This window comes from Lutzomyia longipalpis, chromosome 3 (assembly GCF_024334085.1).
Source record: "Lutzomyia longipalpis isolate SR_M1_2022 chromosome 3, ASM2433408v1".
Lineage (NCBI taxonomy): Eukaryota > Metazoa > Arthropoda > Insecta > Diptera > Psychodidae > Lutzomyia > Lutzomyia longipalpis.
The window spans coordinates 15163443-15182250 of NC_074709.1; the positions used below are offsets into that span (position 1 = coordinate 15163443).

Sequence of the window (18808 nt, forward strand, 5' to 3'; positions counted from 1 at the left end):
CGAGGTTGGATCATCCCTTAATTGATAAGTAATGGTTGATGGTTTTTTTTTAATAAAGAAACAATGTACATATGTGCATAATGTACCTACTAGGAGCATTATAATCCAGAATATTCCGTACCTATATTATTTTATTATTTAGAATATTAAAAAGAATAAAAAAAAAGGAATATTATTCCAAAAGTGATGTGAATGTAAACAAGAATTAATATTAAAAAATACATATAATTTTCTTTTACGCTATTTTATTATATTTATTTATTTTTAAAATGTTTAATTCATACTGTAAATGAATGAATTATAATTATCTTTGACAATTAATTTTTTAAGTTAATTTATTATTAAGGGAGACTGCGGTAAAATTGGTCAACTGTATTAAATATTTTTTTTAGCTTTCCTAAAATGCATAAAATATTTTCGTGTTACATAATTTGTAAATTAAAAGGTATTTTTAGAATAATTTTACATTCGATAAGTCTAAAAAAAAGTATTTTTTTAATGTTATAATAGCAAACCTACAAAGATATTACCTATTTTATTCTATAAAACAAGCTTAATCCTGTGTATAACTAATCAAGTCAAAATTATGGTTTATTCTTGCATTAGTTGGGTTTGCTCAAACTTTATTGTAGGTATTATGTATTTGGGCTGAGTGACTTAATAACATGTAAAATGAATAAAATTGATTGTACACTCATAGAACAAAATTTGGAGGTGCAAATTTGCCACCGCAAAAGTGCTATTTTTGCCCCTTCAAAAGTGGTGTGCGGCTGTCAAACTTTTGCACGTTTGTCCCGAAAATAATTTCTTCCACCCTTCCATATGACATCCTTCCGTATTCCATAGGAAATGTCGTACGGTGAAGTGGAAATAAACAAATTCGTTTATTAAAAAATTATATTTTACCAGAACAAAATTAGAGAACAGGGTACCAGGAGAGAAAAGATGCCAAACGATTTGTGGGCATAAAAAAAAACAAGATGGCGACTATTTTTCCGCCATTTTGAGTTATTCACTACAATATTACGGCCTCTACTATAGATAAAAGTTAAAAAATCCGACATTTAATAGATTTTAATAAAATCTTTTATTAAATTATTTATTTATTATTACAATTATTTTTTGTTTTTTATTATGCTCTTCCAGCCGCCATTTTGAATTATTTCTTTTCGCGATATCTCGCTTATCGCTATAGTTAAAAGAGTGAAATTTAGATATAATGTAGATTATAATAAAATCTTTCAAAAAGTATGGCTGATTTCCAAGCCGCCATTTTGAATTATCTCATTTCATAATGGCTCTGAACAGACGGCGGTGACTTTTGGTTGACGTCTTCGCGAGAAAGTGACTTTTTCGAGGAAACTAATTTTGAAACTTGCAGGTGACTTTTTTTTGTACAAAAGAGAGTGAAAAAATGTGGGAAAAACTGCATTGCAGCGCCCCCAGGGGGCTTCCCTTATGCTCTTAATGCATTTCTTAGGCGAAAATTTGCTCAATTCCGAATTTTTATCGCGTGTTAAATTGAGGTTATGTCAGGTGGAGGTTTTTCCCCGCCCGAAAAGTTGCCTCACTCAACTGAATTTTTGGGTGAGGTAAATTTTTTCCCCGCCAAACATAACCTCAAAGCAACTTTTTTTTGTGCAAATAAAAAGTGAAAAATGTGGGATAAAGTGTATTGCAATGCCCCCGGGGGCTTCCCGTAAGCCCCTAAAGTCACTTTCCAGCCGAAAATTCGCACAGAAACTTGAAGTTTGTACACTTTTTTCTTCCCGGAACGGTATGATGTGTGCCAGGAAAGTACCATAAGTACCTGGAAGTTTTTAACGGTTCTTAGGATCCTCCTTTTCAACACCCTGCTGATCCCCTGCAGTTTTTCCCACATTTTTCACTTTTTTGCACAAAAAAAGTTGCTTTGAGGTTATGTCTGCGCAAAAAAGTCACCTCCAAGTGCCAAAAAAGTTTCCTCGCGAAGACTTCAACCAAAAGTCACCGCCGTCTGTTCAGAACCAATAAAATATTTAGAAAAAAAAGTATAGCTAATTTCCGAGCCGCCATTTTGAATTTTTTTTTTCGCGATAACTCGCCTTCCGCTATAGACAGAAGAGGCAATTTGGATATCTGGGTGTTCAAAAGAAAGCGCAAAACTTTTTTTTGAATATCTTTTCTTATGTTTGAGATACCGGAAATCCCATGGTAGATTTGTTTTCAGGAGACAAAAGGTAATTCTTCTGACGTATTTTAAAAATGGCCACCATATTTTTTTTCCAAAATGGTGGTTTTTACCCCAAAAATCTAAAGTAAAAAGAGTTTTTTCGGATACAACTCAAGAATGGCTTTACCAATTAAAAAAATTTAAATGTTTGAAGATTTTTTTTCTTACAAAATTTATCAAAAAAAGTTATTTTAGGGAGCACTTTAAAAAAAAACTAATAAAAAAATGGGTGAAAAAACTTTCTCGTTCCAAAGCCTATAGTGAAAGACTTTCTAAAATAATTTCTGAAAAAGAAATAGTCAATACAAAATGGCCGCCTTTTGCCTTCACACTTATTCAAAATATTTTAATAAGATTTAATATAATATATTCAAATTTCTTCTTCTGTCTCTAGTGAAAGGCGATATATCGCGAAATGAACTAATTCAAAATGGCGGCTTGGAGACTTGCCATTTTTTTTTTGAAAGATTTTAATGAGATCTACAAAATATATAAATTTTACTCTTCTATCTATAGTGGAAAACGAGATATTGCGAAATGACATAATTCAAAATGGCGCCTTGGAGATTAGCCAAAATTTTGGGAAAGATTTACAATTTACCAAAATTTGAGATTACTATCGTCTTTATTTATAGAGGGCGAGATATTGCAAAAAAAAAGAAATTTCGAAAGAAATAGTCGCCATCTTGTTTTCATGACAGAAATCTTGTGATTTTATTTTCATTAAATGTCATTCATAAATATATATGTATATATTTATATATATTTTTTAATTTTCTTAAAGAATAAATGAATTTACATATTGATATTTTAATGTCGACACGTGACATGTGAAATTCCTATGGAATGTCCTATTTGTGTCGGCAAATAGAGGACAAAATTTTAATGGGGTGATGAAAAAATAAATAATTTTAATCGTATTTTTCCATGATTTTCAGCAGTTTTTCATTAAATAGACCTTTGTTTGGTGTATTATATTATCTCTTATAATGTATTTTCTATATTAGTGAAAATTATAAGGCATTTTTTTTGAGAGAAAAAATTTGACATCTTGCCGCACCACTTTTGCGGTGGTAAATTACCACTCCTCAAAAGTGTTACTGAAAACACCACTTCTACTTCGGTATTTATCACTTTGCGGTGATAAATACGGAATTTTTTCTATGAGTGTAAAGGATCTTCTTTAAAATCGGGGTCAATCTTGCGGTAGCTTCTTGACCTGTAAATTTTTCACAGTCCTTATCGGCTTTTCCGGATCAGATATTTGATACACGTAGGTCTTTTTTGGATAGTCCGAACCCCTTATCCATACTTTACCACAGTCCCCTATACTTAATTATTTAATGTGGTTTTGGTACATTTGTTGTATGTATAAAAAATTTAAGGCTTTAAAATTCTTTGGATTCAATTAAATTCGGGTATGTCCTCAAATGAGTAGCCGGGATGTTTCATGAATGCTCTGTAGGCGACAACCACGTGGTAGCATCCGGGTATAAACATTATTGATCCGAGAATGAAGAGCGGCAGCTGCCTATCGAGGTATTTTTCGTGTATTTGCCCAATGGCAATGAGGATACCAAACACAAGCGAAACCTAGAGAAGAAACCAAGGGGGGGAGTTGCAAAACAAAGGAGTTAGTGCAGTGTGTGAGTCATTGAAGGACCTTGCTGGTGTGTAAAATAAATGAAAATAATACCGCTCCAATGATGCAGAGGAATGTGGAGAAAATGATGGCTTTCCAGGGTATTTTCTGCGGTGGCTTGCGGAATTGTTCTGCCGTGAATCCATCAACGGTATCCCGCGAAGTGGCCTCCTCCTGTGGTACCCGCCTATACTCATAGCCAGCACGTCGACGAGACATTCAGGAACTTTTAATCTCACCTGCAGTGGCAATTAAATATTCATTTTCGTGTATGCTCTCTCATGTACTACACACCATTCGCTGAAAACTTCTATATTATGTTAACAATTAGTCATAGCAGGGATCCAATAAGCCCCCGACCTTTTATTACCAAAACTCCTCTCTCTTTCTCACCTACATAAAAGGCTAATTGAATTGAGGATTTTTTTTCAACGATGAGAAATGCATGTGCGAAGTGAAATCCAAACAATATTCTCTGCAGAGCTAACATTGATTTTTCTTCTTAATTTACCTAAATTGTTTTAACCTTCAGATGCAAACCATACTTATGTGGATTTTTTTTTCATTTAAAACGTTTCTATATACCAATTTCAACTGCCCAGTGGTGGTTTTAGTCTGTGCACGTGAATTTATGGATTCAAGATGCAAAACTCTACCGAATATTGCATTGAGTTGGAACATGAATGTCACGCTCTCTTTGAAATAATTATATCAAGGATGCAAGGTTAATAAATTAAACAGCTATATGTACGTGGTTTTATACAGGATTTAGTGTTGATTAAACAGAGCAATTAAATGATTTAATTCGCATGTCCGACGGAATTTTTTTCGTGTTATGTCAATGAAAAATTATTTTATATAAAAAAAAGAGTTATTGATATTGAAAAGAGATAACATATCCTTCAGTTACATTATTGGATGAATAAATTTCAAATTACAATGTTTTTAACCTTGATAATGAAATAAAAGGAAAAAAACAAATAAAATTTCAATATTTTCAGTAGAAAAAGAGTACCTATCTAAGTACCTACTGATGAATATGATTCAAGATATGCATATAAGAGAGACTTAAAATTTGATTTTGATAAAAAGAAATTGTGAACAAAATTAGGATTTATGAAGCTAAATATTAAAATATTATGAAAATTCTGACGAAAGTTCTAAGGGTTTTCTTGAGAGATATTGTTCAAGTTTACTTATTTATCTTCTCATCAGGTAATAAAATAACGAAGCTGCTAGCAAAAAAAGTCGAATCCTAGAAAAATAATAGACTTGACTTTTCATTGTATCGGCTTTATCATTCAGGATTGTTTGTATTATATAGACAAAAATAGCTTAATGTGGAAGAACTTGCATTAGACTAAGAATAGCGAGCAATTGAGTAGAGCATCGTTAAAGTGGATGATTTAGATTCAAAACATTGGCGTAGAGTAAATTTATGAGCACGCTTCTTTGTTTCTTTTTCAAACCACTCCTTTTGTTACCTAATTCAAATTCTACGTACAATACTGCGTGTACGTAGACTATGGAGTAGACTAGAAATAACTCTTCTAAGAACTTGTGAGCTTTCTTTTTTCTGGTAAAAGTAAAGCCATAGCATTTGCAGACGAAATTACCCAAAAATACCCCCTTCTCACGCAAAGATGACGAAAGCTTCTGAAACAATGGATAAGTCTGATATGTTGATGGAAATATGGGGGAGGTAATGAGTGGGAAAAAATCTAATCAGTAGAGAAAATTGGCGTCGGTTAGTCTGGTGGAAAGCACACGAATGGAAAGTGTTGGGAACAGTAACAAATCGAAGGCACGAATATAAATCAGAATGATGCCAAAGCGATGCATGCAACATTCCAATGCATGCCACTTATAGCGGAAGCCTTCAGGGTGTGATGGGTGGCTTCTTTGAATGCAAGAAGTAAATCAAACAATTGGGACAATTTCCTTTGCACAACCAAATTTTCAGGGACAGAAGATTTTTTTTCGTGTTATATCCTCGCTACACTTCTTCTCCTTAAAACAAAGAGAGAAAAAAATCCTCGACCAAAAAAAGAAACTTTGAGGCACTACGTGCGGAAGACATTGGAGTAACGGAGAGAACATGCTTGGCTTCCTTAATGAAGAGTATCCTGCTGTTTTTTTCCTATCGCCTTGAGAAAGCTCTGAGTGGGCAGGATGCCAGGAATTCTTTTGCTAAAATGGCCACAAGTTTACGAAACGAGACGGACCTGTTGTTAAATATTTTTCTGTGAATATGTGAATGTATGATGGTAAATGAAATCACGACAATGTCGACGCAAGCGCAAGAATCCAGTAAATATTTCACCCGTATAGCGTCGCGACGTTCCTTTCTCTTTACCCACGGCCCATTTGCAATGTATGCGTATGTGTGTTTGTGTGCACCTTTTGGAGGCTTGGTCATGGATTTTATTCTGCCAACTCGTAGTTGCTTTAGAGAAGTTATTTGTATTGTAATCAATGATCTATATGTCAAGCCATTCTCAATGATTATATTGGGTTGTAATAATTCCATCTAAAATTTTTCCGATAATTACAATAAATATTGGGCTTTTATTATTAACTTTATGAGAAAACTAATATATGTTGTTATGTAATTTTTATTTAAATCTCAATTCAAGTATGTAACTGAAAATTCTGCCATGCCTTGCTTAATTTTTAAAACATTCATTTTCTTATTTTTCTAAAGCTGAAATTGGAGTTTGAGTTTACAGTCAAAGGAAAAAATAATATTAATGTTATGAAATCTATTTTCTATGTATGTTTTCTTCTGACGGTTCTACATAAAACCTTAGAGGGTGAAGGGAGAGATAAAAAAATGAATGTTTTCACTATTTTTTTTTTCATTAATATTGCTACTGAAAATCAAATTTTACTAATAAGAAAAATTATCTCATTCAAGATATGTATTGGAAAAAAAATCCGTGTGATCAGCAAGAACTATAAAGATAAAATGATAATATATTTGTTATGCTTAAATCACGAGTTACAATATTTTACAAATTGAATGGCAATACCAGCAAGAACTAAATGAAAGAGAATCATTTTCAATAATGAAATATGGATACTCTTGCAAAATGGGAATCTCACCACAAAGGATAGAATAAGTAGATAAACAAAAGTTCAATTAATAGAGTTAAAGAAAACGATCTTGCAAAATATTTTTTTTTCTAATTATTATTTTTTATATATTCTAATACATATTGCCACAAAATCATAAAATGAATTAACTGCTTTTAAGTTAATTTTCATTTTATTTCCACCCCTATACCATAAAAAGTCTTTGGGACTTTCAAAGGTCTTCAAAGGTGTCCTTAAAACCATAAGTAAATTCTATAATATTCATTTAGGTCACGCACGTTAACGTTTTATTAGCGACTGCGCATTAAATTTGCAGATTCAAGCATTCTGCAGAGTCTTTTCCTTTCTTCACAGATTTCTCATGTAAATCTCTCACATTGGCCAATTTTCACATTAGTTTCATTTTAGTATGAAAAATTCTTCTTTCTACATATTGGTTAAAATATCCTAAAATCACGAAATAATCCTGAATCTTAGCAATAAAATGTAGATTAAGTTTTTTGGATAAAAATTAAGAAAAACTTACAGAAAATGACCTATGAAAAATAAAATTTGGCAACACGGCTTTCGTGCCTGAAAATTCACCCCTAACTGTGAGAGTAGCGAAACTTCACCCCTCGCTGCAGTGTACACATATACAAGCACACATCGCATCCCTCTTTCACATCCGCCAGCCACCAGCCACCAGAAGGCTTCCAGTCAACGGCATCGAACATCAGTTCGCACGGTCGCTCCCCAGATCAATACCGCGCCCGTGTCCCGTTCGAAGACATTTCCACCAGCTCTCTATTCTCTCTCTGGGTGTCCCCGGAATAAATAAAAAGGGAAGGAAAGGAAGCCAAAATCCCCAAATTTATTGCGACTCATCTGCGGTGCAAACGGAAATAAAACCAACACCCCTAACTAAAATTCATCGTCAATCCACAAGGGGCGTTTCTCATCTTGTAGAAGAAAAGAAAAATTCGCAACAAATTGGAAATATCCGCAATTGGGTGAAGCCAGTACTGTATATCCGGAAAGTAGTTGAAGTGTGTTCTGTGCAGAGCGTATCAAAGTGTAGTTTCGGGGTAGTTTAGGAAAAAAAGTGCATAGGAAAGATTAACAAAGGGGCTGGGGCCATTGGAGGTGTTCTGGGGGTGAAATTTCACAAAATTTCACACACAAAACAGCCCCCAAAGAAACAAAAAAGGAAGTGAAAAAGAGCGTGGCAAGGTTCGAAGATTTGTGAAAAGCTCCCGTCGCCTCCTGAAGGCCTACCCCCGTGCCCGGTACTTTGACATTGCAAAACGATATATACATACAATCGCTGTGTCTCAGACAACACACACAGCTTTTCCTTAGTAATCAAATTATCAAAAGAAAAAAGCATATAAAAGTTTAATAATATTTAAATTTAAATTAAAAAAAAGACTCACCGCATCATTACATAAAGCATTCAAGAAAAAAAATGTTACTAAATTGATAAAAAAATAAAATACTAAAAAGAGATGTAAATAATTAAAAAAAATAAAGTAAATTAGTATTCACAAGTGAAATTAATAAGCGAGCTGTGATTAAGAAAAGAGAAAAGGGGGTAAATTCATTCGTACTAAACCTTAAACTCGTGAGTGTGTTTGTAATCAAGAAGGAAAAATCAGCGGTCTTTCATTTTAACCCCTGCCCCTCTTCCAATAGTATTGCGTTCCTGTAGAGATTTTTTTCTGTAGTGGAGTGAATATTGATGTAAGTACATACACCTAATTTATGTGAATTTATGCATTATTTTTTTATAATAGTCCTCGTGAAAAGCTTCAAAGAGCTCTCATTCAAAAATACATTGAGATCACTGAAGCTAAATTAATTTTACTTTTATACGAGGAAAAAATTTGTTTGATTGCTTTTAGTCGTGATTCTTTCAGAGAAAAGAATAGCACAGTATTTATACCTAATGATTTTTAAAAGTTCAAAATTGCATGAAAACTGCATTGAAAAAATATATGTAATTGAAGGAAAAGTAAAATTTTTTTTAAAATGATTTTAGTTTTTTTCAGTTTTTATAATTTTACTTTATATTTCTCGCCAATTGAAATGATTTACCGTTGTATGGGCTAAAATAATTATTGAACGAGTGATACATGTATATGAAACACATTTTGTTTAAATGATTTTCACAAGGGGCGCTTTTAAATTTCATGTTAATTATCACAAGTTCGTAATATTTTCTTCAAAATAAATTTTACGAATTTCTCATATCACATTTAAATTTTGTGAGTGCACGCACGCTAATATATACTTCATTTTTAAATATTGCCTTCGGTGCCTAAACATTACAGACTCTACGCCTTTTATATTTTACCGAAATTATAATTTTGAAGACTTTCATAATAAAATTAAATAAATATATTAGAAAACAATGTACAATCTTATTCTTACATTTTAATTTTATTCGTATTTATCTCATAATCGGTATAAATAACTCTCCTAAAAAATCTCTATCGCTTGGATTTTATTACGTGAAAGCTTTGATATTTTTTAAGAGTTTGAATCTTGAAGAAATACTTTGTACGTTCGAAGATTTTCCTCAAATCTGTGACCATAAAACTAAGTTTTTTTTTATCAAATGTTCAAGAGAACAAGATGAAAATAAATAAAGGAATTGTGAAGAAAAATTTCCTATAACAAACACAAAGAAATATTCGTACATACCATGAGATTCTAGGTACATTACCAAAGGTCATGAAAACTTAAAACTTCTGTTACGGGGGCTCAATTTTATGGGAGAAATTTTTGTTAATTAATTCTTTATTAATTACCTAATTAGTTTGAAAACTTTAACTACTTGCATTAAATTCATGAGAAAAAATTGAATAAAATTCAAAGAATTAAAATGTATTGTATTCTTAAGAGATCCTTCTAATTTATTCGCTTTAACATACTACGCAAGATATTTTTATGAAATCCCTATAAAATATGTTTATCTTGCAAACCAGGTGCTTAGGAAATGTCGACAGAGCCACGAAATGATACGAACTTTTGATCCCTCACGAAAAGGAATATCAGGAGAGACGCAATAAATTTCCAATGCAAACGCAAAGTTTGTTCAATAGCAATGAGCAAATCATACATATACCTTTTTGTATATAGGTTTGGTGAGACATATAATCAAATAGAAATTCTCATGATTCCCTTTTTTGAATCTCTTATGCCACTTATATTTCTGTTTCACATCCATTCCGTCATTTCCACGCACAAAACACGTCCCTCTCGAGTTTCGCAATTCATCCTCAGTTAATGAATTTATCGAAAGAAAAATTCAAAAAAAATTCATCTTCATCCATTCTCACGGTTTTCGAAATAAACCTGGAAAATAAAATCTCCTCTTCAAATTCCATTGATTTCTTCCGCAACATAAATCGCAGAAAAAGGTGAAAATGTTATACGACGTACCATCCATAACGTCCAATCTAAAGAGGGGAAATAAATATGATTTATCGCAACTAAATAGCCTCGAAAATATGCGATATAGATGATGGAGAAAATGATAAAACGGCTACACCATCGCACTCATATCTCGATAAGTGTGTTTGATGGAAATGCACACAAATTTTTTTTTTATACACATCAATCCCACAGGGCGCCCTTCCTCTGTGTGGGCCGCCATCACCCATCCCTCATCGACGCAGACACAACTTTTCACTCATCACGTGCTCCGAAGCTAAAACGCCCGTCCCGGCGCGAATACGACCCAATCACTCGCCGCCCTTTCATTCCACACCAACCGCATGAAATTGTAGGACTCAAAACTGCCAATGTGGCAACGGTGGCTGCAAATTATATCTATGTACATAATACGGATTATGTGGGAATTAAATCGGCATTAGTAGATTTAGTGGATTCGATTTTCTCCAAATTTTATCGCATTTGACCCAAGAAATATTCACAATTTATCTCTTTATGTAGGGAAAGGCACTTCAAGTTAAAGCTTTTGGAGTTTCTTATTAATTAGGTACTAAATTATATTTTATACTAGTCAATCCTAACTCCCAATCATATGTGAGCAAATTTCATTTAAAGCTATATTAGGGGATCGTATATTAGTGCCCCCTGCTATATTGGTTCACCCCTGTCCCAGGTGAATAAATAGTAGTACTCCGACAAATTCTTCAGAAAAAAAACAGTTATATTTAAATATGTTTAAAATTACAAAACAAATAATAAGGCGACCTAACTAAATATTGGGAAATTGAAGTTTTTCAATCTTAAATAGATTTTCAGGTTATGATAAAACTTTTTCTATTCCTGAGCATTTTAGTTATTCGGTTAAGGTTCTTCCCTCAATGTGTTTGTTTGATAAAAAAAAAATTGCTTTATCTCGTATCTAGCATACATTTAGACTTTTGCATTTGCTTCTCGTTCAAAAAAGAAGTCCAATATTTTAAACTATTCGAGAGTTTAAAGAATAGACTGATGCAGAAGAAAGAGTTTATTCTGCGGATTGGCTAGAACAGGTGGATTTTCCTTTTTTTTTTTAAATGCAAATAATATTCAAGTAAAAAACCTTGACCTTGACACAGAACGAGGGTGAGGGTTGTAAGAAATTATATTATTATGCCAGAACGGAGAGAATTTTCGAGCATGGATGATGAAATTTACACACTTTTCCAAAACACCTTTCATACTTTCTTTCTAATTACATATGCTGGAAAAACAACATTGATTTTTTATTTCTACACGCTTCGTAAAATTCTTTACATTGTTAGTAGGAACAATTTAGCAGAGAAATAAAGGATTTAGAATATATTTTATAGACATCTTGCGTTTAGAATAATTACTTTCTTATGTGTTTTTAGTGGTGAGAAATTCTTGATGTGATGTTGTTTTAGCATGGAAATTTTTTAATGAATTTTGAAACTAACAATAGGATTTTTTTTCGATTTTATGATTTTATTCTTTGAACTTTTAAAAAGAGAATTTTATTAAATTTATAAAAAGAAATGATTTTCATCATTTTCTTGCAGAAATGGAAATCATACCAGAAGGGAAAAACTTTCGACTGGTGCAAGAAAATGAGCTTCCCCAAATTCTGGAGGTGTTGGAACAATATTTACCGGAATCGCTAAAGGTTAGCCTCTTTCTGTAAGCTTGCAAAAAGCTTCTGAACTTTTTCCAAAACTTTTCGTGTTACAATAAAAAGCAATTTTATGGTGATTCTCTCCTTCCAATACATACCTTCCATATCCCTCCCGCCTAGACACCCTTTATGATTTTCCCATTTAAATTATCATCACCACTTGGTGATATTTTAATTTTATCGCACGCAGCTATGTGCTGTTTAGAGACCGAAGTTAGTCGAGTTGAAGTCGCGACTAGTGACTAGTCGATGGATTTTCTTGAGTCGTCGTCGTTGATCAATTTTGTCGACTAGTCGTAAGTCGTCGTAGTCGATCTCAAGTCGACTCAAAGTCGACTAGTGCTCAAAAAATAATAATAATTTGATCATTTTTAGTTTTTTAATTTATGAAAAACCTCAAAATTTCTTATGATTTAAAAATACAATTTACCTCTAAAAAAACTTTTTTATAATAAGTTAATTTTAAGCGCAAAGTGCACTTTGAAGAGAAAATATTTTTTTTTCTTTTCAACTTATTTTATAAAAAGTTAATGCCAAACGCGTAACAGTTGACGAAGAAACAATCTTTCTTAAAATCTTTTTCTAACAAAGAAACGTTACAACTTCTGTAAAATATTTGAATTGGAGTTTCACTCTAAATGTGTTAAAATAATATTTAATTGAGCGCTAGTTATTCAAGGTAGTTAGAAATACAGTGGGACCCCAGTACAACGACGGCTTGGTTGAACTACTCTCGCGCATTGAAAATAATGAGTGTGAAGAGTACATCCGAGTGGTCGTTGTACTGGGGTCCCACTGTACAGCAATCAAAATTCAATATTATTTTAATTATTTTTAGTACAACTCCGATTCTTTATAATTAACACAAGTTCATCTTTTTAAAGTAAATGTTTCGCAATACAATTAGACTGATTTCTGCAATCTTAAGAAATTCAAGGTGAAATTCACTAAAAGTAAATCTGTCATAAAAAACTCAATTCAAACTCAAAAATCTTTTTTTGTACCTAAATAACCTGGATTTTGTCTGCCGACAAAATCCAGAATAATTATGCGAAATTTGATTGTTTCATCGAATAACTCTTCCCATACAAAATTTGGTACTCCTTAATTTGGCTAAAAGCATATTAAATAAATATTATGATCATACTCATTCTTTCAGAAATATATTTTTTATTAAAAGCTTCCTTATGAGCTTCATTGTAACTCTCTTCGGAGTTTTGTGCGAATTTAAGAAAAACCTATTTCTAGAGCTTTCAGAGCTTCATTATGCCATTCTCTAGGGTAAAAAAAATAGAATCCAAAAAAAGCTCCTGAACATTCCAAAAAAAATGTGATAAAAAAAAACAAATTAAACATTTAAATTAATTGAAAATTCTTAATACTGCCTCAAAAGTATTGAATTTTTCGCAAAATAAGAAAATTCTTGCCGTGAAATGAGCTCAATAGACCTCTTGATACACTCAAAGAAGTATATATTGACTACTTTAGAACACAAAAATAATGTTTAAAATGAAACTGATGGCCCCTACAACATATCAAAATTTCAGCCCTCTAGCTATAATAGCGGCTGAGATATAGCGAAAACAAAATTTTGAGGTTATTCAAAATGGCGGACGGGGGGGTGGGGGGGTGGATTTGACCTCATAATCGGATGTCTTCCGGTCGATATTTAAACTTTGCCGTTTACCGCAAGTCTCTATCTATCACCGTTCTCTTGCAATTTAGCGTTAGGTTGCGGCCGGCCGGACGGACGGACGGACGGCCGGAAAATTTTTTTTTGGCGCATACGTTTTTTGGAATGTGGGGACCCTAATTCGTGCTCATCCCAAGTTTGAGCCCGATCTGTAGACTTTCGATTTTGCTCGGTACACAAAAGCTGTGTCTGAAAGAAACACAGCTAAAATATTTAATTATAAACTTTATGCTCTGTATAAAAAATTTTGTGTAATTTTCCTCTATAAGTCGACTAAGTCGTTGAGTCGTCGTCGACTTATGCTCGACTGACTAACTCGACTTAGTCGTCGAAGTCGATGCAAACTTTGCATCAAGTCGTCGTCGACGAAAAGTCCATCGACTTCGGTCTCTAGTGCTGTTACAACCTTCATTTAGCGCCGTTCCTAAAATAGTAATAGGTCTCTGAAAGTTTCAGCAACAAGGGTGAGAAAATGCCGCATTTCGTGCTTTTGAGCCTTTTTCGAGCCCCAACACTTTCAACTTCATTTTACATTCTCATGCCTTTTCTGCCATGACAGGGAATATGTTTGTATGGCAATTGTCGTGTCTTTTGGAAACCATTTCAAATGAACGAACGGAAAAATACTTAATACCATAGAGAAAAAGGATATTTTTCTCACAATATAATTTGACACTCTCAAGAAAAAGTTTTTTTGGTGAGAAACTAAAGTTTAAAACTTTTTAAAAAAGAATAACAGTTGTGATGTGATATTACCTTTATGAATAAATGAAAAAGTTTTTATTGAAAGAAAATCTAAAATGCTGAGCGTATGTTGTACATTTTTCATTCATTTCTGAAGCTTCTTCTATATACATATTATACCCCCCCTCTTCCATCTTCCTATTTCTTTGTTGTAAGGAGTCAAGGTTAAAAGTTATTTCAATTATAAAGCACAAACACGATAAATTTGCATTAACAATCACCAAAAAAATCATTTCGTTTTGCGCGTTAATTTTTTTTATATTCTACTTAGAAGGTCAAAAAGCTTTTAAATTCAACAAGGGGTTATAAAAAAAATAAATAAATATCGTGCAGATAATGGAACTTTCCAGAGCTTTCTACTTTAAAAGTCCATTCAATTGTCCACTCGTCTAGCAAATTATATGTGTCCTCTTGCATGCAAAACTTCTGTATATTATTAATATAAAATAAAATTATATATTTGATCTCATTATAACATTACGTTAGTTTAGTTCTCTTCAGATGTTTTTAAATCTACTAAATAACCAGCTTCCAGCAGTGATTTTAAGCTCTACTAAAATAATTTTATTATATTTCTTGATAATTTACAGGATTAAAAAAAACTGAGGGATAGCATAAATGAATTGTGGAATTTTTATAAGATTTTTTGATAATTTTATTTAACAATTTATTGAATTCTAAATAGAATTTAAGCCTTAAAAGGTATTTACAGGATATGAAGGCTAGGACTATTACATATTGTTTTAATCTAAATTTTTGAAAATTCAATAAAAAATACTAATCAAATTCAGATTTAAATGATAAAATTCATTAATTTTCTTTTTCCTAACTGTCATATCAAACCAACCTTTTTGCTTGCATGAATCACTTCTTCGCAGATCCCTTTACCTATACAATAAAATGTATATTTGTACCTGCATATGTAATATAAAAAAAAATTAATACGATATTTTCTTCCTTCCAAAATCTCATCATCTCTTGGAATTATGGTGGAGCAGTTTCATCAAACGGTGAAGACGTACCTGAATAACCGTGTTTGGCAATTTTACTTTTATGTGTCTAAAAATTGGCCCGAGGAGCCGATATGTCTGCATTTTCCAGGATGCACGCTAACCGTAAGTATAAAATTTTCTGCTATATGTGACACATTTTCCATCAATACAAATTAGATTTATTTCGATATCGACGTATAGCATCGCATGTAATAAAATACATAAACACAAACATATTTGTACCTACATATAAATTTTATTTTATGTCGTTTACAGCCCAATAATAGAATCTACGAGAGTTTCGGCATCTTTTGCCCATCCTCACAGTTAGACTATATGGAATTGCTACGAACAGAGGATATTTTAATTGAATGGACACAGCCTTTGTACCTGAATTTCACGCACATTGCCATTATGGATCGCATTGAAGAATTCTATTCGGCGCAAGGTAGCATCGATAAGCTTATAGGTGATATTTACATTTCCAAAGGTCCACCAGATCGTCTCGAATTGGAAAGGTAGGAAATTTATATGGGAATTATGGGATTATTTATATGTGTAATATAGAACTCATGCTTTGCAATATAGATTGGTTTTTTTTGTCAATTTAACGATAAACAAATTGTTTAGGTGGAATACCATCAGAATTTGAGAGAAAATCGCAAGATTTGGATGTTCTCGATAGATAAATTATTCCTTTAATATGTGAGATTGTATTAAGGTAAGCACGTATGGATGTGTGTTATAGAATAGAAGTCGTTTAGGAGAGGAATTGTTTAAGAGAAAAACAAAATAAAGTTATGAAACTTTAAAAAGGTACCTTTGGCGATTTTTTGAAAGTTTACTGTAAAAAGAAATTGATTATGATTAAGATTCGTCATTTTGTTTGTAGGGATTTCCTATACAAGTGTAAAGATATCTTGAAAGGAATCCAACAAAAGTAACAAATTATTTTCAATTTTTAAGTCTCAATTTGTATGAGTAAAATAAAAAATTATTTTCCAAAAATTGTTTCTCAGAATATTTTCATTTACTGTGCGTTTTCCTTCATATAGCACTTACACAGAATTGTTCATAAGGGTGATTGTTTTTTTTTTTCTTTATTGAACGCGTAGGGCAACCGTAATTGAATAACTTCAGAGAGAAAAAAATCAAAAGATTTTGCAATTAAAAAAAAAAGCTTTCTAAAGCCAATCATTTAATTTTTTAAAAATAAAAGAAAGAATTTTCATTGAAAGTTTTTTTCTCCTTTTTTATTTTTATAGTTTGCCGTCCAGTGAAGTGGAAATGCGTCCTCTTGCTCTGGAAAATGTAAAAGCCATCCACGATCTGTACCCGGCCAGTGAGATCGAAAGCATCGAGGTGTTTGAGAAGCTCGTGAGCTCCCTTCCTGGATTTGGGATTTTTTGCGTGGATTCTGGTGAATTAGCAGCGTGGATGGTACAATCGTACTATGGTGCAATGTGCAGCATGCAAACAAAACCCGAATTCCGACGCAAAGGCTATGGGATTCATCTAGCTCAAGCACTCACGAAGCTCGTTGTGGAGCGTGGCTATACGCCATTTGTCGTGATCCGACCAGAAAATGATGCGTCCAAAAGTTTGTACATTAAGTTGGGATTCGAGAGGGCTTTTGCCACTGTTAGGGCTACTCTATGCCCAAATGGGGACAATGTCAATGGGATTCCACCTGTACGTGAGAATGGCAATCACCTGGATGTGGTTGATCGTGATTTCTATCGCGATGCCAAGGATTCCTCAGCAGCAGATAGGGGTGATCCAGTTGGCAAGATAACACCACAAAGTTCAAAAGCAACCGAAGAAGGTGGATAAATTCTCTTTTTAGACGTGACTTTGACCAAAAAAAAAAAAAAAAAAGAATAACTCTCAAAAGTCAATAAAAAAACATCATGATTTTTCATCTTTGCCTCCTTTTCCCTTTTTCAATTTTAAATGAAAAATACACATTCTTTGGCTTTTGTAAGGCATGAGAAAAAAACTTTTAAAAAATTTTCTTAACTATAGGAAGCAAAAAAATGCAAAGCCAGAACACGTGACAATTTTACATCATCGGCTGCCAAAGAGTTAATACAACTTTAATGTAAAAGAAGAAGAATCCTTTTAGAAAAATCGTCAAAATTTTACAATTAGCAACATAATTATTTTTGAGCACGTTTTATTCAGGAAAAAAATTAAAATTTATAACACATTCAATAAAATAGAAAAATAATATTAAGCATAAAAAAGAGGTTTGAAAAAATCAGCAAAAATATTATTTCTGCCCTAAAAAACGATTGTCAATCACAAGCCCTCCTATTAATTTGAGAATTACATAATATACATACATATATATTGATATAATAAGTTTTATAAAATAAACTCAATAGCATTTCTTAAAGGATTCAGTGAATTCTTGATTTTTTTTTGTTTCTAATAAATGCAACAATTAAGCAAAATTATTATGGAACCAAAAAATCTTTTTCGATAGATATTGCTCAGTTTTTTTTTCCTTTGGAAAGCAGTTTTTTTAATTATAAATATAAATGCAATGTACTTATTTAAGACAAAAAAAAAGAAATTAAAAAATATATTTATACTATTATCACGGGAAATATATTAAAAAAAAAACTGATGAATACCTTTAGAGAAAAAAGCAACATTTACAGGGTGGCCAGGAAATATGATATTAAGGTTAATATATCTGAAAATTTTTCCACCAAAAAATGAGTAAAAACTCAAAAAGTTTTTTTTGCTTTTTATTTGAAGTAGATATCTTAAAAAAAAATTGTAGCCGCTTAAAGCAAAAACCGTGAAAGTTATCTAGCCCTAATACTCCTAATTTCCTGGCCACTCTGTATTAACATAAAAATGCTATAGCATTAAAATAACAAATTTAAAAAATGCGTTTTTATTACAAAACAAAACAAAAATATTTCAGCAAAAGAAAAACTTGGAAATGTCGATGAAAATGTTGGTAAACTTTCATAGAAAAGGAGGAAAGAAATTTAAAAAAAAATGATTAAAAATGTGCTTTACTTATAGTCATATCTCAAACTAATGAAAAAAAATTAGCAGAACTACACGAGAGATTATGTAAAAAAATGTATTATATGCAATTGGAATGGTCCAATCGATGAAAAAATTATGAAGATAAAAAGAACATAAAACAAGTGATAGAAATAAAAAAAGAATGTTTAAGGGAAAAAAAGAAAAAAAAAAATGAAACGAAATTGTAGTTTTTTACGTTAATTCTTCGTAAACTTATTTATTGTGAAATCATTGAAAGAAAAAACCCAATAGATATTTATATATGAAAATT

General features: G+C 32.1%; 2 protein-coding genes across 2 annotated transcripts; one reads left to right on the forward strand and one right to left on the reverse strand.

Moving 5' to 3' along the window:
* Positions 1-3616: 3616 nt before the first annotated feature.
* On the reverse strand, positions 3617-4073 carry LOC129791520 (transmembrane protein 230-like). The gene is made up of 2 exons (XM_055829679.1): positions 3909-4073; positions 3617-3805 (listed from the first exon to the last, which is right to left on the reverse strand). The coding sequence occupies exons 1-2, from the start codon at positions 4071-4073 to the stop codon at positions 3617-3619; spliced, it is 354 nt and encodes a 117-aa protein (XP_055685654.1).
* A 3503-nt stretch (positions 4074-7576) lies between these two features.
* Positions 7577-18566, forward strand: LOC129793321 (uncharacterized). Its single transcript, XM_055833181.1, has 5 exons — positions 7577-8672; positions 11948-12051; positions 15496-15612; positions 15766-16007; positions 16755-18566. Exons 2-5 carry the CDS (start codon positions 11950-11952, stop codon positions 17320-17322), a joined length of 1029 nt encoding a protein of 342 aa, XP_055689156.1. The 5' UTR covers positions 7577-8672; positions 11948-11949; the 3' UTR covers positions 17323-18566.
* The last annotated feature ends 242 nt before the right edge of the window (positions 18567-18808 follow it).

What these genes read in the sequence shown, in the direction of transcription:
- LOC129791520 (XM_055829679.1), bottom strand. Translation starts at nt 4,073, where the DNA reads ATGTCTCGTCGACGTGCTGGCTATGAGTATAGGCGGGTACCACAGGAG. An exon ending in TCCTCTGCATCATTGGAGCG is followed by an intron (nt 3,806 to 3,908) that starts GTATTATTTTCA and finishes TTTCTTCTCTAG; the next exon opens with GTTTCGCTTGTGTTTGGTAT.
- LOC129793321 (XM_055833181.1), top strand. Translation starts at nt 11,950, where the DNA reads ATGGAAATCATACCAGAAGGGAAAAACTTTCGACTGGTGCAAGAAAAT. An exon ending in ATTTACCGGAATCGCTAAAG is followed by an intron (nt 12,052 to 15,495) that starts GTTAGCCTCTTT and finishes ATGGTGGAGCAG; the next exon opens with TTTCATCAAACGGTGAAGAC. An exon ending in TTCCAGGATGCACGCTAACC is followed by an intron (nt 15,613 to 15,765) that starts GTAAGTATAAAA and finishes TGTCGTTTACAG; the next exon opens with CCCAATAATAGAATCTACGA.